The sequence below is a fragment of the Talpa europaea genome (assembly GCF_964194135.1).
Source record: "Talpa europaea genome assembly, chromosome: 3".
Lineage (NCBI taxonomy): Eukaryota > Metazoa > Chordata > Mammalia > Eulipotyphla > Talpidae > Talpa > Talpa europaea.
This window is the reverse complement of record NC_140069.1, coordinates 111513190-111532124: the sequence shown is the minus strand read 5'-3', so window position 1 is coordinate 111532124 and position 18935 is coordinate 111513190. Positions and strand designations below refer to the sequence as shown.

The window sequence follows — 18935 nt, the reverse complement described above, 5'->3', positions numbered from 1 at the left end:
TTTATCTTCTAAAAACATTAAATTTAGATCAAAATACTATTTTTCTTTATTAATTTCATGGAAAAGCAATTATTAGTTATACCGCATTGTGACAGCAAATAATGTGTAAGAGAACTGGACAAACTTGGCATCACAGGAACAAGGTATTTCCAATCATTATTGTCATTTAGAATAAAAAAATTCTTGACATTTCACCAAGTAGAATGATGGTGTTAAAGATGTAAAAATAAAGAATCTAAATTTTTACCTAGCCTCTCATACCATGTAATTTTTTAAACAATTATCTGATGAATTAGAATTTTTAAAGTTACTTAAGTGCTAGTTATAATCATAACATGAATTCACAAGGTTAAAATATAGTACACAAAAGGTATATTAACCTTTAATAAATTAATTAAAAAATTAAAAAAATCTCTACCATCAAGCCTTACTTTCTAGAATCAACTAGTATTTACTTTTTTTGAGCTTTCCTTGCATCTGCCATTATAAATTATATATTTCAATTTATAAATTTAAAATATTATATAATTCAATTTACTGTTAAAGAGGCCTTCTTTTCAAACAACTATATTATCATTTGTTTTAGGATTATCTTAAGCAATATCCAAAAATTATATCTGATGTATTATATATTTCAATACACAATAAAATATTCCATAACATTTTTAATTTTAGTACCATCTAATATCTCACATTTCACTACTGTGATGCAATCATATTTTTGGAATGATTAATGTCTGTCCAGCATTCTTCTTTTCTGGGGTATAGTGAGTGACTCCATTTTAATAGAGGAAGTTCTATGGTGATTGTGATACACACATACACATATGTCCATGGATGGATGTATAATTAATAGACAGAAAGATGACAGATAGATACATAGATAGAGCAATAACTTTCATCTATGATAAGCATTCTTTCATGTGTGAAAAATTCTTAAGCTGACTTTTTTATTTTCTTTTGATATCTTGCTTCAATACAGAATTAATCTTATTGCCTTCTCTAGAAATTTTTTTAAATGTTTCCATATCTGCTGTCCTCTTTGTTCACAGTGATTATTATGGCTGTCAGATTTCTCATCTCTTTGTAGAGATAATGTTTTTTTCTGTGGAAGGCATTCAAGTTTTCTCTTTATCCATGGAAATCTGGTATTTCAACGGGATGGATCTATCAGTCATTTTTATTAATCTTGTTTTGCCACTGGTGGATCTGCACAATCTGAAGACTTTCATCTTTATTTACCTCAGAGCAATGTTCTCATTTCCCTTCCATAGTCTTGATTCTTTGTTCAGAAAACTCCTATGAGGGTTCTTAGATATAATTTCCCCAATTTTTATTATGTCTTTTAAAGTTTCAGAGCTCCCAGAGTCCCAAGGGAGCACCAGAGTTATAGATAAACACTTTCACCCAACTGTCCACATAAGTCCCAGGCAGGAGTCCAGAGAGGGCCCTTCCATGCTAGTGACAAAGTGTGGATTCCCAGGCTCCACATACCAGAGACAGTTAAAAAGAGGAATCTCAGAATACTACCCATTCTATCCCACCCTTTCCTTACTATCCCACACCAAAACCCCAATATCAGTCCAACTAAAAGTAAGAATTAGACCTTTAGTGCCACTAAAAATCATAGATTCCCAAATTATCCATCAACTCACAGACTCTAATCCCAAATGGGAGTAACAGAACCATAGTACCCTCTCTCTACCTTTCCCTTGGTTTATAACCGTCTCCTACTTAGTTCTGTCCAAAACACATATGACCATCTGTCACCTTTATATTTTGTTACTCTTACAATACACATTTGATGAGGGAAGCAATTTTTTGTCTATTTTAGTCACTCCTACATCCCCAGTGTCTAAAACAGTGCCTGCAAAATAAGGTATAAGTAAGTAGTAAGAAAAATATAATAGGTGTAAATAAGGAGTAAGGAAATAGGCATAAGGAAATAATAAGGAAGTAGTAAGGGCAGGTTTTTTTAATTCTCTTTAACTCTACAAACTAGGAAAATTCCAGATCTTTACTTCCCAATTTTCCAGGCCATCAATTGACCCATTTTTATCCTTAATCAGCCCAATGACATTTGAGTGCAGTTATTATTGATGACGTATCCTCTTAAATAATTCTTTGGAATAATAAGAATTTTTGCAAGTTTATTTTTTAAATGAACTCTTTCCATAAGGCCATGTATTTTTGTTCTGTTTTGTTTTGTTTTGTTTTGCACTATGTCCCTTATGTAGTATTATTGCTAAAGTGTCAAGTTAGGCTTTTCAAACTACAAATTTATAGTGAATGTCTCCATTTTTTAGCACAGGTAATCAAAGGAGGCTTTTCTGTATTTGTGGACAGATATGATTCTACATTAGCTATCTCTTTTAAATAAAAGGAAATAGGATAGCAGAGGGTCAGCATCTAAATAACTATAACAGACTTAGTTTATGTGACTCATTGTTGAGTAATGTCTTATTCATTTGTTTGTTTTCTCCTTTATGTCACTGTTGTGGCAAAGGAGCATTGCTTGTATTTCTACTCTTCTACCAACTCCCTGGTTTTCTCATGAAGGTCTTCTTCAGGTAGATCATCTCTTCACTTTAAGAATTCTTTGGCTTTAGCTTGAAGGAAGAAAACTTAGGCCTCTCCCTACCTCTAGTCTCCCCATCTGAGATCAGGAAAGAATCCAGTGGTCCTATTTGTTCCTACGGCAGCTATTTAAGTTATTATTTAAGTTATTACTTGATCACTACTGCTTTCCATGTTTAACAGATTCCAAGGTTAGGTCTTCACTGAGGTTCCCTTAGGAACCACTAGTACTAGTAGATTCCTTGGCTCTTTTTCTGTCACCTCATTCCCAATTTCTTTCTATCTTCAAGGAATTCTCCAACATGCCAACTTTTGCACTGGTGATCTTTCCCATTTTCTAGAACAACTATTCTTTCAAGTTAACTATAAAAAGTGGGACATTTAGAGAGAGAATATTAATACATACACACACAAACACACAAGCTCAGTCCTCCTTTTTAAGAGAAACTGCAGTCTTTGCTTATAATTTGGGGTGGGGACAAAGGGAGTAAAGACCTATGTACTAAGAAAAGAAAATCTCCTTTTCTAAAAATTCTTCCCACTTTCAGGAAAGTCTTGCTAACTTTCTTTCTCCACAGGTCTCAGTCTCCTGACATTAGGCCTAGCTCTGTTCTTTTCTCACTGGCTCTTCTTAGATCTTTTCCTCAGTGTCTTACAAGAAAGAGATGAAGCAACAGTCCTCTCCACCTAAATGAGGTGGCCAGTTAAGTCATTTGCCAACCTGAAAAATTTCAGTAATTTTTTTGGGTTTTTATTTGGTAATAAGTGGAGAGAGTTCATATGTAATTGTAGGTTTATTTGAATTTCAGTTTTTGAGCCCCAGAAAGATGGCCATGTTTTTGTTAACTGAAATAATTGGTTGCAGCCAAAAGACTAAATGTACTGGTCATTCAGGAAGAAAAATAATGCGACTCAAAAAAGCCCAACTAAATCTACTTTTATCACTGAAATTTGGTCAATCACCAACATTCTGAAAAGCGATGTCATTTCAAATATTACAAAATTCCATACAAGTCAGGGAAGTATCAGACATTAACGATAAGTAATAAAATATCTGCCCCGCTATCTATCTTGCTCCAGACTACCAATCAAGAGATAAAGTGAAGAAAAACAAAATACTCCATGTCACTAATTAAAAAGTAAATGCTCAGTGCCTGTTTCAAAAGGTCAAGTCCAAAATGAGAATGTGCATCATCCCATTATTGGATTAGCATGTAGATAAAGCAATAAAAACTCCAGGCAGAGGGCCAGTGGGTTCTTAAGGTTTATGTGGAATAGCGCACATCTTGGCAGCCACTATGGAGGGCAGTTAATTTAAAAGACAACCTCTTCACCCACCCAGATATATGGGTTTGTCTAAAGGGGTGTGTGTGTGTGTGCTGGGAAGGGAGGTAGGACTAGCAAAATTAGGAGAATAAAATTTCCCCTTCTCTGTAGATTGTGTCTGAATGTTGATAACTCTCTAGTCCTTCCTCCTCAGACATAGTAGGTATTAAGGCTGCAGGTTGTTCTTAAGCAAATATAGTCATAATCCTGATGTGCTGATAACAAAACACATCAGAGAAATTCTAATCTTTTCAAGATGTAATATAAGAGACAATCATTGCATTTTACTCATATACTATAAAAGTAAAATATTACTGGGCCTCCCCAGTGGCACAGTGGTTGAGCACTGGGTTGCAAAGCTGCCTGCAGCCTCTGCAGCGCTGGTTCGATCCCCGGCCACCGGCGAGGGTCCCACATGGCACGCAGACCTCTCCTGCCGTGCCCGCTGCTCCCCTCAGCAGTGTACTTCGTCAGTCTGCATGTTCTGCTCTCCACTCTGGCTCTACTGAATTCTCTCACCCTCCCCCGCTTCTGACTGTACCCCAGTGCTTGTATAAATAAATAAATCTTTTTAAAAAAAAGGTAAAATATTACTGGCATTAAAACATCAAAATTGAAAATAAATTCATATAAATAAAGTACTAAAAATGGTCACCCTCTGTTCCTGCCCTGCATGGAAAAGCTATTGGTTAACTAATCTGAACTCTTTAGCACAATTTCACCCAAAGTGTTTGTCCTCTCAAAGAGTCAGACAAGTTTACTTTCTCATGGATACAGTTTAAAGTGGCTGTTGTTCCCAAATCTTGATATATCTTATATCTTAAAAGATAGATGCTCAGCTTCTATACAGAGATTTAACTTTCAAGTTTTAACGTCACATAATTGAGGAGTTTGAAGATCAGGCTATTTGGTGGGCAGAACTAGGGAAAAAGCCCTACTAGAGTTCAGAATTAGAATTCACATTACATCTTTCCTTATGAGGAAAAATTAAAAGTTAAAGGAAAATGTTGCTATTAATACCATAAATCAATGGCTTTTGATTGCTATCTCAGATCCTAACAATTTATGATACTGTGTCTATATTACATTTCCTTGTACAAGTATAATATAAATATAACCTAGTGCAATTCAATCATTACTATCAGCATTATATTTTAACTATCTATATCTTTTCAACATATAGCAAAATACCTTCCATACAGTAGATTTTCACATAATATACGTGGTTGGAATGCCCAGTTGTCTGTCTGCCCTATAAATTGCCACAAAAACATAACAGTTTATAAAATGATCATCAACTGTTTGAAATCATTACTGCACATTCCTATAAGACAGTATGCCATGGGGAGAAAGACACCTTTACCAAAATTTTTTAAACTGCAAATAAATGACCTAGTACTTTAATTGCAATGCAGAATGTGCTTCTTAATTATAATTCTATCATTAAAAAATGGCTTATTTAGGGCCTCCCTGGTAGTGCCAGGGGTTAAGCATAGCACTGTGAAGCTGTCTGCAGCCTCTGGAGCACGAGTTCAATCCCCGGCCAGGCAGGGAGCTAGCCACATGGTGCAGCAGACCTCTCCTGTCTTGCCTGCTGCTCCCCTCAGCAGTGTATTTCAGTCTGCCTATTCTGTTCCCCACTCTGTCTCTGGTGAATCCTCTCACTCCCCCACGCCTCTGGTGTGTACTCCAGTTCTTGTACCCATACATAAATAAATCTTTACAAAAATGGTTTATTTAAAAAGTTAAGGTGTGTATTATGACATTGGAAAAAAAAAAGAAAAGTTACTTTAGAAAACAATCAGAGTTTGACAAATTTAAAATATACATCATTTTTATCTTTCATCATGGCAAATAGCCAAACTAACATAATAGCTACCAATAATCATTGCTGTTATGATCATAACATAGGATTCACTTAGAAAAGGGGTATTCAAGTCACCTCTCCCAGGGATATTTAAGTCACATAATCCTCTACTGCCTGCTGCTGACTCTTGAGCTGTTCACAGACAGAATGCACAGAACAGCCCACTAACCGCTGCCCTCCTGATGGATTAAGTAACTTTTCATCTGATAAGATTTCTTTTAAAAACACTTTTTCTTAGACTCTATGTCTCTACAGTGTCACTTTATATTATCCCATCTTTGCTGCACCAACTTTGCTGCATTATTTTTTAATTGCAAAGATTTTCTGAGTTTTTCTGCCATTTGTACTTTTTGTCCCTTCACCCACCTGAATGTCCCCAATTCTCTACCAGTTAAAATGGTATTTTTTCAGAGCTCTTAAGTTCTGAGTTAATATTAACTGAACTTAATTAAAATTTCCTTACTATTCTCAAACAGAGTAAACAACCTTAAACTCATTTGTTCAAGATGAGTTCACTACTGTCCTCTTTCTGAAATGACTTCTCAGGAAGGCTTACTCAAACAGTTGGAGATTAAACTTGTGATCCTTTTGAGACAAATCCCACCGATGTTGAGCCTGCTCTAATGATATCCTTATTTTATAAACTGACTTATGCTGTGATTAATGACTCTTTCCTAATGAGGCAGCTGAGATGCCCTCATAGGATATATCAGAATCACTGACAGGAAAAGGAGAAAGGTAGTCTGAAAAAGTGCATTCGATTCTCTATGAATACTGTATTTAAAATTTGAAAAAAGGGCCTCCCCAGTGGCGCAGCGCTTGAGCATAGGGATGCGAAGCTGCCAGCAGCTTCTGCAGCGCCGGTTTGATCCCCGGCCGCTGGCGAGGGTCCCACATAGCATGCAGACCTCTCCTGCCACGCCTGCTGCTCCCCTTAGCAGTGTACTTCATCAGTCTACCTGTGCTGTTCCCTGCTCTGGCTTTGGTGAATTCTCTCACCCTCCCGTGCTTCTGACTGCTTACTTACTTACCCAGTGCTTGTATAAAATAAATAAATTAAATCTTTAAAAAAAAAAGATTGAAAAAAAGTCCACTATTTCCTAACACAAACATGATCCCAGTTAAGAGTATCATCATTTAGTGGATAGGACAATGAATGAAAAAAAGTAATATAATATATACTAATTAACAAATAGTGTGGATCTTAAAAGTGAAATGAGCAGATGCCCAGCATTTTATTTTATATGCCAAATTTATTAGAAATTGTGGCAATATTTTTAGCCTACCATTCGTGAAAATGTTTCTAAAATTCTAATTTACAATTGGCAGAGAAGGAAAAAAGAAAAGATGGAAAGATGGAAAAAAACAGAAAAATAATTCCACCCTATCAATCAGTAATAAAACTAAACACCATTTGTGGAAGATGATATGGTCTACAGCACAGACAGAATGGATGGATGTACTCACCTCAGTTAAATGAGGATTGGGATTAAAACCACAGAGACTGCAGACAGTGGTTTGACACTCTGTGCATGTGTTAAAGTTGGCCTTTTCTGGAACATGCAACAGAAGTTCAGTGGTATTGCAAAGAGGACAGATGGTTTTGGGGAGGCCTTGTACTGGAGTATGTGCTGCAGATGGAGAAGTTGAGGGCTGCAGAGATCTCCTAGCTCCGGTTTGGCTTATTGGTTTTGTAGATTGCTGAACTGAAGGCTTTGCTGGGATAGGCTGTTGAGCTGAAGGCTTTCCTGGGGCAGGCTGCTGAGCTGAAGGCTTTCCTGGGGCAGGCTGCTGAGCTGAAGGCTTTGCTGGGGCAGGCTGCTGAGCTGAAGGCTTTGCTGGGGCAGGCTGCTGAGCTGAAGGCTTTGCTGGGGCAGGCTGTTGAGCTGAGGGTTTTGCTGGGGCAGGCTGTTGAGCTGAGGGTTTTGCTGGGGCAGGCTGTTGAGCTGAGGGTTTTGCTGGGGCAGGCTGTTGAGCTGAGGGTTTTGCTGGGGCAGGCTGTTGAGCTGAGGGTTTTGCTGGGGCAGGCTGTTGAGCTGAGGGTTTTGCTGTACCGTGCAGTTGAGGCGAGGGCTTTGCTGGGCTAGTCTGTTGAGCTGAGGGTTTTACAGGGGCAGGCTGTTGAACTGGAGTCTTTCCTGGCCCAGGTTGCTGTGTTGAAGCCTTAGCAGGCCCAGCAGGCTGAGTTAGAGACTTTGGCCCAGGTTGCTGAGATAGAGGTCTCTCTGACCCAGTCTGTTGAGCTTGAGGTTTTGCAGGTCCAACAGGCTGAGCTGGAGACTTTGGTGCAGGCTGCTGAGCTGTAGGCTTTGTTATCCCTGGTGGTTGGGCTGGGGGCTTGGTTGCCAGCTGCTGAGGCGGGGGCTTTGCTGTACTTGGTTGTTGAGCTAGGGGCTTCACTGGTCCTGGCTGCTGAGCTGGGGGCTTTGTAGGCCCAGGTTGTTGTGTAGAAAGTTTTTCAGGCTGCTGAGCTGCAACTTTTCCAGGACTTGCTTGCTGAATAGGTGGTTTGGAAGGGCTTTGCAGTGAGGGTTTAATTGATTCTCCCTTTACTGTGTCTGACTGTTTACTTTGAGGCCTAGCCGTATCCCTTTGAAGTGACAATTTTGCCTGGTCTGTCTGAGGAGACGGGGTGAGGCCCTGAATTGGCTTTCCTGTGCCTGGAGGTTGTGATTTAGTTTTTTCTGGTTGTTGAGAAGATAGTGATTTGGGCGAGCCTTCCCGCTGAGGCGCGGCCCTCACAGGTCCTTGCGGCTTAGGAACTGACTTGGGTGACTGTTGTGATGGGGGTTTTGTGATCCCTTCAGATTTTCCTTGTTCCTTCTGAGCCACTTTTTGTTTCTTGGTGGTTTCTTCCTGGGATGCATCAGAGTCTGATATCAAATCAAAAGGATTGAATTTATTTACAACAGAAGAGACAGCGCTTAAAGGGTTAACCTCAGAGAAGAAACCAGGCATCATACTAGATTTGTGCTCTTCCTTAAAATCAGTTCTAGACTTCGATTCTTTCAAGCTAATAGTGGAAGGACTCCTTCCAGGCAATTTTTGCTCTGACCTGAAAGTGTCTGTAGTTCTACTTTTACTGAGACCAGGCTGAGTTGGACGCCCAGGGTCTGGTGGTTTTCCAGGTTGTTTTGGGGGATGACTACTATCCAACTCTGGTTTCCTAGAAAAGTAAAAGAAAACAAACTGAAAATAATGGAAATTATTCTAACTCTACATAATATTGAAAAACTACTACTTTCTTCGTCATCAAAATTATGAATGTATACAAATTTAACTAGAATCTTTTTTGCATCATCTCCTAAGTGATTATAACATTTTGATGTCATTATTCCTTTCTTTATATGAGTAGTTTCAACAGAAGTATAAAAAAGAAAAAGATATGCCCTAATACAAGTGATCAAAACTTAAGATATCTAATTAGAAAGTACTTAATAAAAAAAAAATCACATTTATACTTCATAGACTCTGGCCATATTTAAAACCTGATTAAATACATTAATGCCTAGATCAATGCAACACAATATAATACATACATTTTCACAGGATGTGTCACTTTTGATCAAATGTTATATTCCAAAAAATGTTAGCCTCCTAAACACTATCAGCACTAAGAAGTAAAAATACTCATTTCGAAATATAGGAGTTTGCTGTAATTTTTTTCCACTGGATTATAAGAATTACATTAGTTAAATTAAGCACACAATATGACAATGTGTGAGTTTCTGATAGAGGACATTGTTGATATGGTACCTTTCTAGAGGCTCTGAGAAAGTTGATAATTTATTCAATTTTGTCCTATTCTGTCTAAAAGGATTATCCATCAAATATTGTGTATATTAAACTTTACAGAATGAGAATTTTATAGAAACTTCGGTTACTTTAAAATTTTTAAGAAACAAATTCAGTCTTCCAACTTTCTTGTGGAATAATACTGTTATGTCATTTAATTATTTTTCCAATTGCTAATTCTTGACCTAGATATCTATGCAAATTAACAATAGTTGTTTAAAAGAAATTGAGGTATAGTTTGGTATGCAAATAACAACAAGCTGATTGTGATCTAACTTTTAAAAACTATTGCTACTTTTCTCAGATGAAGAAAATACATAATAATCTCTTTACTCACTGCTTTCTACATTTACAATTGCCATTGTTAGATTATTACTTATGTCATTTATTATTGACATCAAATTTTAAATTTAACAAATAATTTGCAAGATTTCTTTCAATTTGTAGATAAATATACTAGATTTTTAAAAATAGTATTGGAAACATGATCGATTTTAAAATACTATGGTTAAATACTAAAAGTAGTTGTTTAGCAAAAATCAAGTACATTAATTTTTTAAATGAGCCATCATTTACTGATATAGTCACATTAATAACAACATGCAACATTAGGATTATAGAGAACATCAAATTACAAGTATTTTCTTTGATATTTGTAGTTATTTATTTTGAAAAATATTTCCTCTTAGTTAAAAGAAAAAAGGAGAAAGAAATAGATCTAGTAACACTTAAAATATTAGATGATAACAATAAAATTCTACAGATTTTAATTTGGTTTATCAAGATTTACCTGCTAATGGATCAAACTATAAAATTATTATTTCACATTATTTGGCACTTAATTTGGATTAATGTTTTGAAATTTCCCTATTGATCTAGAATTTTAGTACAGAAAAAATGTAAGACATAGTAGAAACACAAAAAACATACTTCTAAAACTAAAGACTCAGAAAGGAAGCAAATGATCTATAAATGAGAATGTACGTACAAAGTGATTTTCTAATTAAAGACAAATAGAATTCTTAGTTTGGGTAATTGTCTCCAGGGAAAAAAGTTACAAAAACTTAGATATCACCAAATTTCTGAAAACTTCATTTAAATAGGGAATTAGAATTATTACCATACTTAATTCCAAAGTTCCAAGATGAACTTTTAAATGCATTGCTACATGTTTTCATTTGGAAAAAATAATCTCTTTATAGGCCTTCCTATCTGCTCCCTTCTATATGAAGGATGAAGGCAGAAAGGCCATAGTAAACAAACTAAAATAGAATATTTAAAAAATTTCCCCTGTATAGCTTTTCACATTATCCTAGAAATGTTCTAGATTCAATTAGAAAATTTAGTACTGCCTTGAAGATCGCATGGTTAGGGAATATGTTATAGAAATAAGTAACTATCTTATAATTATTTAGGCATTTGATTGAATTGGTTGCCTTGTACAGAGACGTGCAAATCATATTTTAAACAGACTAAAAAAAAAAAATCTACTCTGAATTTTACTGAATTGTCCTGTCTTGAAAATACCATTAAACTTATTTTAATGACCGATTTTGTGATATTATTCACTTAAGCCAATCTATGTACAAAACAAATGAAAAAATAAATTTCAGGAATACCAAATATTTGGGATAATAATATATACCAAATTGAAAGCAAGCTGACTGCAAACACTTCCTAAAAATATACACTGTATAATATTATAGAATCCCCAATGAGAAAATACCTCTGTAGCTATAATGACTGCTCCATAATTTCAACTTAGCTTTAGTTGCTATAATTATGTTAACAGAAATATAACATGGGGATCTGGGAGCAAGGGGCAGAAAGATATCATTAAGAAAGGATACAGTCTTAATATCAAACAAAAATATAAAGATACCTTAGTTAACTGTGGTCTCTGGTGCATTTTTGTTGCTTTAACAACTGTTAGGTAAAAAGAAAAATGACTAAAATACACTATATGTCTTGTATACTAGACTGTGAACTCCTAGACAGAGAATTTTCACTCATCTTCACATTACTAGAATTAAACCTGCTAACTAGTAGATAAGCATTAAAGTTTGATGGGTAGATGAATAAGTAAATAAATGAGTGAATGAATGAATGAACAGATTTTTGTTTTTCTCTAAAATTTCTTGAATTTGTTTTACTTTACATTTTTCTATAGGCCTTCTGAAAAAATATGAAAACATTTTGTATAATCAGGATTTGTCCTGCTGTTCCAGGAGGAAAAAGAGTTGTAGAGGTCTCTACCCATTCAAAGAGGCCCAAAGGATGCTAAAGAAAATAATCAATTCTGTTGGAAATCTTATATTTTACTAATCAAAGGTGTTTTTCAATAACGGTCTTCTCATATAACATATCTGTAGCTGTAAATAGAATGGAAAATGCGATAAAATTGCATTTCCCTAGATCTACAATGAATCAAAAATCCAGGAGCAATTCATCTGAAACTTGTCTTCTTGTAGCTTGTAACATCCATGTTTTAAACAACCTCCCTTTTCATTTCATTACTGTCATCCACAGACTAGAATTTACTTTCACAGGTTAGCAGAAAAACTGTTTCATGTACAAGTGAGATAAACATGTTTTCAAGACTAAAAATGAAAATGCAACTGGAATGCTAGCATTTTTTGTAATGTAAAATAGGCAATGAAACTTAACTGACAGTGCTGAGTCACATAAAATTTTTTACATTAGAACTATAAGGAACTTCAAGAATAACTACTCATTTTAATTCTGTAGAGAATACTAGGAACTAAGAGAATAAGGGATTGGTTCAATGTTATAAAAATAGTCAAGAAAATATGGTATCCTGACTCCTGGCAGGGGTGGGGAGGATGTCCACTATATATTGCACTGATTTCTCCAAATGCAAAATACAGGTAGATAAAAATAACTCATAATTCAATAATGCAACATACAACTTGCTTGTAACCTTCCTGCCTATCACTGCAGATACTGCTATTAGTGTTCTTTATATTTATAGAGTTCCTTCAAATTAAAAAACAAAACAGACATTCTGGTCAAATTTTAATAGATCCTCACAATGTGCCTACAAGATAGGAAGACAAGTATCACTTGCTTTATTTAGAGGCAAGGAAACTGAACAACATATGGTTGAAAAACATATGTAATTTTTCATGAGTCAGTAAAAGTCAGATAATATCCTAGATCTCTGGTTCTTAACTCTTATTTCTTTAAAAAATAAAATAAAATCCCACCATGTCTAATTCACACCACCTCAACTCTGAAAACTGCAAATAATATAGATATACTTTCTAATATATACTAAATGTATCTTAATGATAGAACAATTGTTTCACTGGCTTCACATAAGGACACAAAAACTAAAAAAAATTACAAAATTTTTATAAAAATCTTTCAGCAAAAAATAAGAGATCACAAAAATAAAAAATTACTTGGGTGGAGCTTTCACCAATAACTACTTAGGCCACAGGTTGCCTATTAGTTTTGGTTTTTTTTTGTGTGTGTGTGTGTGTGGGACCCTCACCTGCGGCCTGGGAACGAACTGGCGCTGCAGAGACTGCAGGCAGCCTTGCAACCCAGCACTCAACCGCTGCGCCACCAGGGGAGGCCCATTGCCTATTAGTAGAATTCCACCATAACAAAATTATCAATAGAGTTGTAAAGGTATGATGTCTGATACAAATATTGCACAAAACAACAGTTTGGTAAGCCGAAATAACATTTTTTCGGCCACCCTTTGAACAGAAGAAAAGTTAAGAATTTAGAAATAATAGCTCATACTTTTCTTGATAACTTGAACCAGCATGCTAAACCTGTTGCTTGGGCCCCTGAGGAAAAAATTGTAAAAGAGCTAACATACATTTCTAAAAAACTAATTAAAAGTATTACACCTCATTCTATCCTATGAAACTCTATGAGTGTTCAATTATTTTCCAAGTTTTAATCAATAGAGAAAATAATAAATATTATATGCTGCACTACTAAGGTAATGGATAATAAAGCTGTTACACCAAACAAATATATTAGTATGAGTTTTAAAACAAAGAATATTCAATATAAAGGAAATAGTTTTTACGACTAGTATGTTATCACTTCAAGGAAACAGGGTTTTACATATGGTGGATTTTAGGCATCTAAAGTGTTAATGTAAAAAATAGTATCACAATCTATGAAACACTTTACATTTCTATGCTATAAATTTGACATCATAATTATTGGTCAAAATTATACAAATATACTTATGTGATAGTTCTTCAGTTAACATGTTTTTGTTTTACTAAGTAAATGGTAAAATTCTGCGCCTATATATCCAGATCTCTCCTATTTCTAATCTCAAATAAAAAACGTGGGTTTTCCCTTATTTATCATAAAGCAGGAATGGTTTCAGGACCATGGACAGACAACTGTTCTCAACTGACAGTGCAAAGTTAAAGGGTTTGTTTACAATGATCAAGGCAGGGCAGGCAGGATGATTATACCCTTTTAGTATTCTAATTAGAAAACAATTGACTTATTAGGCTGAAGAAAAATGGAAAGCCAGAGAGAAAAATAAACAAGCTAACATTACAGATGAGCTCTAAATTGCCTTTGCTAGTTGTCATTTACTTGCTTTGTTTTTAAAAGGATGTATTGGAAACTAATTTTAAGATGACACAAATTCACAGGTCCTTCCACAAATTGTAAGCCACTTTTGTATATAAGAGAGCAGTGGTTTAAAAAATAGCAAATGCTAATTCAGAGATACATATACAACACCTGTTCTGCTGTGACCAAACCATCTGTTTAATGCCACAGCATATTTTAAGGTCCCTTACTGAACAGAAAAGGTGTTTTCATTCTATACTTTCTACCTAAAGAGCTTCTGTCAGGGTGGGAGCTGGGTGGGAAGGAAGGACAAATCACCTCCAGGGGAATTAAAGGTATCATTAAGAGATATTTAGACACCATTCATAGAGGAAAAATAAACAAACAAACAAACCGAAATACCCGAGGAGGTTTAAACCGAGACAGATAAACATCCAGCTCACACCATTTCCCAAAACGTCCGTTTTATATTAATGGAAGACTTCCAGATTAGTAAAACCCTGGAGGGAGGGTGTCTCTCCACGCCATGCTAGAGGCAAAGGTTACAAAAGGCCAAAAAACACAACCTGAAATCACAGTCCAAGAATGCAACCCTTGACTATCCCACCAGAAACTCTACAATGCATCGTTTTGATCCTGCCCATCAGCAGGCTTATCATCTCTTCATCGCCACCCCATTAGGGAAAATAAAATGAACGGAAACGACATATATGTACTGCCGTGCTCGCACATACGGGCTGGCACATATGTGCAAGGGAAGCTATACATATATGCCTGGACATATACATCATGCTGTGCGTGCCTGTGCGAGGAAGGCGGCTCCGCAGTGGCCGAGGGAACGCTTCCCTTGGGCAGCCCCTGCGCCCTTGACATGACAGCGGCGATCTGTCTCCTCTCCTCTTCGCTCAGCTGGCTCAGATCCGCCTCCATGCCGGCCGGGAGCGCGGTGTGCGAGGGGCTCCCCGCCCCGCCAGTCCCTCCTCCGGCCGCGGCCGCCAGCCCTTCGGGGAGCCCTTCCCCTTCCAGGCTCGCCTCGTTGCCCATGGCTCAGGAAGACTCGGGGCCGCCGCGCTCCCTCCCGGTACCGCGTCCCCGTCGGGAAGCCCGCGGCCCGCGGAGCAACCGGAACCGGGGTCCGCCGCGGGGCGTGCGGGCGGCGAAGTCCCAGGGCTGGGGACCCGGCACAGCTGGCCGCAGCGGCCGGCGGGGGTTAGTCCCACTGGCAGGTGACGCCCGCGACCGGTGCCTCCTCCATGTTGGGCAACGCCAGGCAACCTTGGCAGAAGACGCCTCCCCGACGCCGCCTCAGCGCCCGGAGCCGGGGAGAAGCAGATCTGAGCGGTGCCAGCCGGGCGCCGTCTGCCCCTCCCACCGAGCCCCGCCTCCTGGCCCGCGCCCTCGCAATGCGCATGCCCGGCGCGGAACAGGTGATGCTCGCGTCCGCGCCCACCTCGCTCTGCGTCGCTCCGTCTCCTTCTCACTCTCGGCGCCCATTTAAAGGGGCCCGGCGAGGGCACAGCTGAAAACCTGGACGGAACGGCGGAGGCTCCTTTCAGGCATAAGCCAGGATGCCTCGACCTGACTTTTAGCAGACTGCATTCAAAGGCGGGTTGCGGGGTGGGGAGAGGTAAGAGGGGGAGTCTCTGGTCCAACTTTGGCTCATGGGATTTGTAGTTTCAAATTTTTTCTTTTTTTAAAAGGAAGCTTTTGAAAGATCCACGGCTTCAAGTAACTGAAAATGAACAGAAGAAACTTCTGATACCTGTGGACAACATTTCCCAAAAGGAGATAGACTGGCCTTTTGCATTTAGAACTTCCCCGGGACAACTAGATTCAAACCTTACATACAGCATCGGTGAGCAGGTGAGGTTTTGAGTACGTCAAAAGCTGTGTTGTTGCCTAAAGGTACTGCACAAAATTCAAGGATTATGGGAAATTGTGGTGGGCTTCAGTCATAAGAGCCACATTGTACAACGTTAAAATGTTACAGTAGTGTGAAATTTTGAAAAGATGCATTCGATCTTTCTTTTTCACAAACGTGGACAGAAAAACGTAAAATGGTAAATTACAGTGTATAGTAGTTATGCAATTCATTAGCAACAGAGAATTAGCACTCTTCCAGACCGACTTCCCACCCACAGGTCAACGCATAATATCATTCTCTCTCCCTCTCCTCTTCTCTCCTCCCCCTCTCCACGGCCCCCTCCTGCACCCCATTACATTTCTAGGAAGGGAAGTTTTATTTAAGCACTGAACTGGATTTGCAGCCCTGTTTTGCCTACCCACCTTTCATAATAAATGGACTTAGTATCTCAATTGTAGAGGTTAAAGAAAATCAAAGGCTAACCATTTGGGAATGAATAAAATAAACAGAAGTGAATATTATCTCAGAAGTTTCTTAAGTTTTCACAGTAACAATAGTTTGATATTGTATATCCCACTTGTATCAGAACTAAAAAGGGGCAGTTACAACAATTTGTGACTACATATACTGCTTTTAAAGATAACTAGTAACCAGATGAAGTATCATTTTTGGTCAAGTTTCTACTAAAATTACATACACATTAATTCTTTTCATAACAAACTGAAATGTGATTTCCAAAAGCAAAATTGCAGAGTGATTCATTTAAATAAAGAAGAGTAAACTCTCAGTTCAGACAGACAAATCAAGCCAAGACAACCTGACATTTTGATGACCTTTTGGAGCAAATACTTTATGTTCATATTTCCTAGAAATCAGTTTGCTTCAAAAGAGAGATGATTAGCTACGCAACCCTGAATCATAAAACCTTCCCTGACCAAAAATAAATAAATAAAATTAAATAACTGTTCTTTGGCTCAGTCTGCTATTACTGGGGATCAGTCACCGTCTATATACTGGTGAGGAAGAGTCATCACATGCTGGCTGTTTTCTGTTAACTGTTCAAGTTTTATTAGATTAAAATATATTTGATGTGTTCACATCCACACACCACAGTCTTCAAAAATTGGTAAGATTAATACCCTTTCAAATGCTTACCTTCAGAATATTTTCAAACTGAGAAAATATACCAACATTATATTCTTTTCCATTGTAGATACAAACGCATCTGTGAAGCAATAAGAAATAAGTGATAATCAACATGCAAAATAATGTCAGTAGGCTAATCAAAAGCAATCCTTTGTAAGATTATATTATAGTCCATTGTATCAAAAATATGCATTCATCTTTTCTTTTCCTCTCTAAGAAACAAATATCATCAGAAAATGGAAATGGGATACAAGGTGAGGAAAGTAAATGGACTGTGAAAACAAGGGATGATGTGATGGTGCCACTTGGGAAACATGTTAGTTGACTTTTTTAAATGATTTTGCCCTTGGGAATTTTATAACTGAGCTATGAATAATGTTTCTTTTTTCCTCCACTTGGGCTTAAAGTTGCTTGTACTTGGAAGGTGATTCTGATCTAAAGAGAACTAGGACATGCATTCCTTATGTGTGGGTTCACATAAATGTAAAGGTACAAAGGATGAAGAGTTAAATGCTGCCAATAACTTTATGGAGTTCCTCTTTCTTACCCTGAAGAATATTATTAGCTTCATTCTTTAATTAACTAACAGTAGTATATTCAAAATCCTAGTTGCTTCCTGTTTGTTGTTATTGTAATGAACATTTATTTGAATTTAGATCAATTTAACAAACTGATAGTTCTGTTCCAGTTCATTCATCCTAATATGTACGGGTATAAATGGAATCAATTTCTGAAGCCCTTCACTGTTCTATACCATTATGTTTTTCTAAAAAGACTATTCAACTCCAGAACACCGGATCTTTTTCTCTTGTTTAATTTTTGTCTTAGTTTCCCAGATAGTTTCTATTTTAATAGATTAGAGCTAATATAACCGTGATAGTTAACAACTAAACATGACTAAATAATGATTCTCTGGAATAGGGTGACCCAGTCTACTTGTGTCATTGCAGATAGCTGTCAAATCAAGCTAAAACCAAAGGAACACTTTATGTGTAGTCACATGTGCAATATTTGAAATAAATGGACTTCATGAAAATGAAAGTCAGGATAGTCTTCGTTGAAAACAGAAAAATGAGTGGTCTATTATGTATTAACTATTATTTAAATATTAGTTAAAAATCTTCAATTCATTTAATTGAAAAGAACAGTATATATTTTATAAATTATTAAGCAAAATACGAATATTGAATTGCCTATTGGAATAAATATTGAAATGCCTATTATTCCTCATTAAATATAATACTTTATAACATTATAATTAACATTATAATCATTTAAGAACCACAAAAATAACAACCTGTTAAGGTAGGGAACCAAAATACTAACCTCTTTTTATAATAAATGCCCTCTGAAGAAAATCAAGAAAATGACACAGTTTATACTAACAACAGTGATTTTATATGATGTGAGTGATAAGACTCAAAGTATTCTTATATTTTCTGTATTTAGGGTCCATGCATTTTTAGTGTATATATGGATGTATATATTCATATTTGTATATAGACAATATGACATAATTTTTATATATGTGCAAATATTTTTAACTGCTCCTTCTCTGATAGAGGATAAGAGAGGATTATGTTAACATAGTAGAACAAGAACCTGCAGTGACTAAGGGGCCAGCTTCATTTTTTTACTATGGTTGAGCTGTTTCTCAATTGCTATCCTCAGCCATTTTTGTTAACTTTGCTTTTAAATGAGTATGGAGGAAATTCAAGCTAGATTACAGTTGATTATAAACTGGCTTCTCAATTTTGTGGGAAAAAACATGAGAAGTGTTTT

At 36.7% G+C, this 18935-nt stretch overlaps 1 protein-coding gene across 1 annotated transcript in view; it reads right to left on the bottom strand.

The window, feature by feature from the left end:
* PCLO (piccolo presynaptic cytomatrix protein) overlaps positions 1-15187 on the bottom strand; it is a gene marked incomplete at both ends in the record, with an annotated part of 281873 nt that extends 266686 nt beyond the window's left edge. Inside the window, 2 exons of the mRNA XM_084230265.1 lie at positions 7238-8936; positions 14946-15187. Of these exons, the coding sequence (XP_084086391.1) occupies positions 7238-8936; positions 14946-15187 (1941 nt within the window). The remainder of the gene's footprint in view (positions 1-7237; positions 8937-14945) is intronic.
* Positions 15188-18935: the final 3748 nt, after the last annotated feature.